This window comes from Echinops telfairi, unplaced genomic scaffold, assembly GCF_000313985.2.
Source record: "Echinops telfairi isolate 266 unplaced genomic scaffold, ASM31398v2 ScPeMD7_7469;HRSCAF=8507_1, whole genome shotgun sequence".
Taxonomy (NCBI): domain Eukaryota; kingdom Metazoa; phylum Chordata; class Mammalia; order Afrosoricida; family Tenrecidae; genus Echinops; species Echinops telfairi.
In genome coordinates this window covers 33,984,595-33,987,293 of record NW_022111373.1, presented here as the reverse complement: position 1 = coordinate 33,987,293, position 2,699 = coordinate 33,984,595, and the positions used below count along the sequence as shown (strand labels likewise).

Genomic DNA, 2,699 nt, shown 5'->3' with positions numbered 1-2,699 from the left:
TTTGCGAAAGGGGTCTCCCACATTAAGTATGAAAGAGCTAGTTTCATCTTTATATGGCAGCTATCAGTAGAGTATATTGTTTACATAAGAGTTCGCAGATCTGGCTTTCATTTGTTTCATATTGAGTGTTTCATTGGTGGTTCACTTTTGCAAAATGTGTAGATTTTTTTTTAATCCTTATTTTTTACCTTTAATGTCGTAAAACAAAACCATGCATGATTCTTTAAACATGAATAATTTGGATGCATGTATTATAAATTAACTCTGCCGATGTTTTATATATATATATAAATATATATACTTATATATATACTTAACATACACGCAAATGTGTGTGTATGTGTGTGTGTGTACATATATACATATATATAATTATTTTTATACAGCCTTTTTACAGAAAATGTACTGGCCCATCCTTGCATTGTTCTGCGCCGTCAATGTCAGGTAATTGTAATTTCTTCTTTTTTTTAATTATATTACTTGCTTGTGCAACTGTTACCTTAATTGATGTCAAGTTTCCCAGCACCATAAATAGAAACTTAGTTGGTCCCTTTTCCCTCTCCCATTCTTGGTACCACAAATAAACTAAGATCTATAAACATGACTTCTACAACATTCTAAAATAATGCAGTACGGAACTCAAAATAAATAGTGAAGACCACATCACCACTTTCTCCATGTGTAACGTTCCAAACCCTGTAATACTTTAGGTCCTACACTTTTTGGTGTCAAGACCACTTTAAGATCTCAACAATTATGGAGAATCTCCAAAGAACTTTCTCTATGTGACACATTTGTTAAAAACAAAAGTAATGCTGTCAAGTCTGTTCCAACTTACAGCAACCGTATAGGGCAGAATAGAACTGCCCTGAGGAGTTGCCAAGCTGTAATCTTTACAGAAGTAGATGCCACTTTGTTCTCCCACAGAGCAGCAGGATTAGCCTCTGTGGTCATAATATAAATACAATTTTTATTAAAAACGGGTGTTTTGTATTTTTGCCTATCTTGGTGATTTGAAAAATATTAATTGCCTGGGTTATATGGTTCTTTCGAATGTCAAGGCATTGATTATACAATATCAAACAAATCACCTTCATTAAAACTACCCACCAATCTTGTCAGCGAAGGTATTATGTATGGGGAAGCTCTTGATGGTGAGTGAAGGTTTCCTAGAATCCTAATTTTTGCTCGAAACTTAGATTTATCATTGGCAACAAATACTGCCCATTTTCTTCTTTTGTTTTTAGTTTAGTTAACAAAATTCCACTTGTTAATTTGGGAGAAAATACCTGTGTGAAGACTTAAACCATTTTTATATCAGTTGTTTTTTTTTTTCAAGCAAATACTGTATTCCTTGAAAAAAGCAGTTAATTCAGTTAGCAACTCACACTTGCCTTACTTGGTGACAGCCAACTTCCTTCCTTATACAACATACAGAATAATAATTTAAAAATACGTGGGTCAAGAATTTGTAAAATTATTATTTGTCACTCTTCATTGAGGACATGCGTAAGTGAAGATGGATTTTTCACCAATTAGAGTAAATGAGGTGAAAAAATAAACGCTGAAGTGCTGTTTTCTACTGCTGCTTAATTTACCATATATACTCATGTCTAAGCTGAGTTTTTCAGCACATTTATACTGTTAAAAAAAACCCTCGGCTTGTACTAGAGTGAGGGTTCCAGTTCTCTGCTGCAGTGCGGGTGTTCTCGGGTCTCTCCTGCTCATCTGCGGGCGCCTGCAGCCTCTGTGGGTGTTCCAATGACTGCTGGTAGCACCGCTCTTCTTTTCTCCTGCACGCCAGCAGTCTCTGTGCTGTCCGTGCCGTACTGGGCAAGAAGAACCTGCCCGCTTCTGTGTGCTGGTACCCGGGGCGCAGCGCCTCCTTGTCAGATGAATGTCGGGTGCCGCTGCTCTTCTCCCGCTCTTCTCCAGAGCTGTGACCAATGACGTAGCCTTTATAGTCTTACCCGTGCTTGGTCACGCCCCCTTGTTCCACCCAAACATTGCTGAATACAAGTACCAGGATATCTCTGGTGTTGGATATACAATATGTTTATTTACAGTACTTCATCTGCTGTGTTTTATTTTTTATTTTCTTTTAACCTCTATCTAGACTCAGTGTTGACTATACTTAGGACTTTGTCCATTATTTTAGGTGGGCTTACATATGTATTGCAGCCTCTAGATTTGTGTTTCAATAAACCTTTCAAAGACCATGTAAGAAAGATGTGGCATGAATGGATATCATTTGGTCAAGCTCTACTGACAAAAGTTGGAAATCTGCTGAAGCCCAACATAGAATTGATAGCAAAGTGGGTTTGTGATGCCTGGGAAGGGATTCCAGTGGACATGGTGCAACGTGCCTTCAAGAAATGAGGCCTTAGTAATGCTATGGATGGCAATGAAGACAGCGCTTTGTATGAGAACAGCAGTGATGGTGATGACTGTGAACTCAGTGGTGGTGACAATGTCTATGCTGATAACCTCACACCAGCTAAAGCTGAAGCTCTATTTGGACTTATAGATGATGAGGAGAAATAAAGTTTTGAAGAATTTTAACTAGTGTTTTAGCTTGTGTGTTGGTCACCTAATCTGCTGTCAATTTAAGGATTAAGAGTATAGGAGTGGAGTCTAGACTGTCAATCTGGAGATAGCCAATGAGACTTCTGTGGACATGGCCTTCTCCTGAGAATTCT

The 2,699-nt window shown here is 37.9% G+C and overlaps 1 protein-coding gene across 1 annotated transcript in view; it reads left to right on the top strand.

Annotated features, from left to right (window-relative positions):
* The window catches only part of SLC25A46 (solute carrier family 25 member 46), a 24,470-nt gene that overhangs the window by 4,833 nt on the left and 16,938 nt on the right, over window positions 1–2,699 (top strand). Inside the window, exon 2 of the mRNA XM_004706638.2 lies at window positions 387–444. Within this exon, the coding sequence (XP_004706695.1) occupies window positions 387–444 (58 nt within the window). The remainder of the gene's footprint in view (window positions 1–386; window positions 445–2,699) is intronic.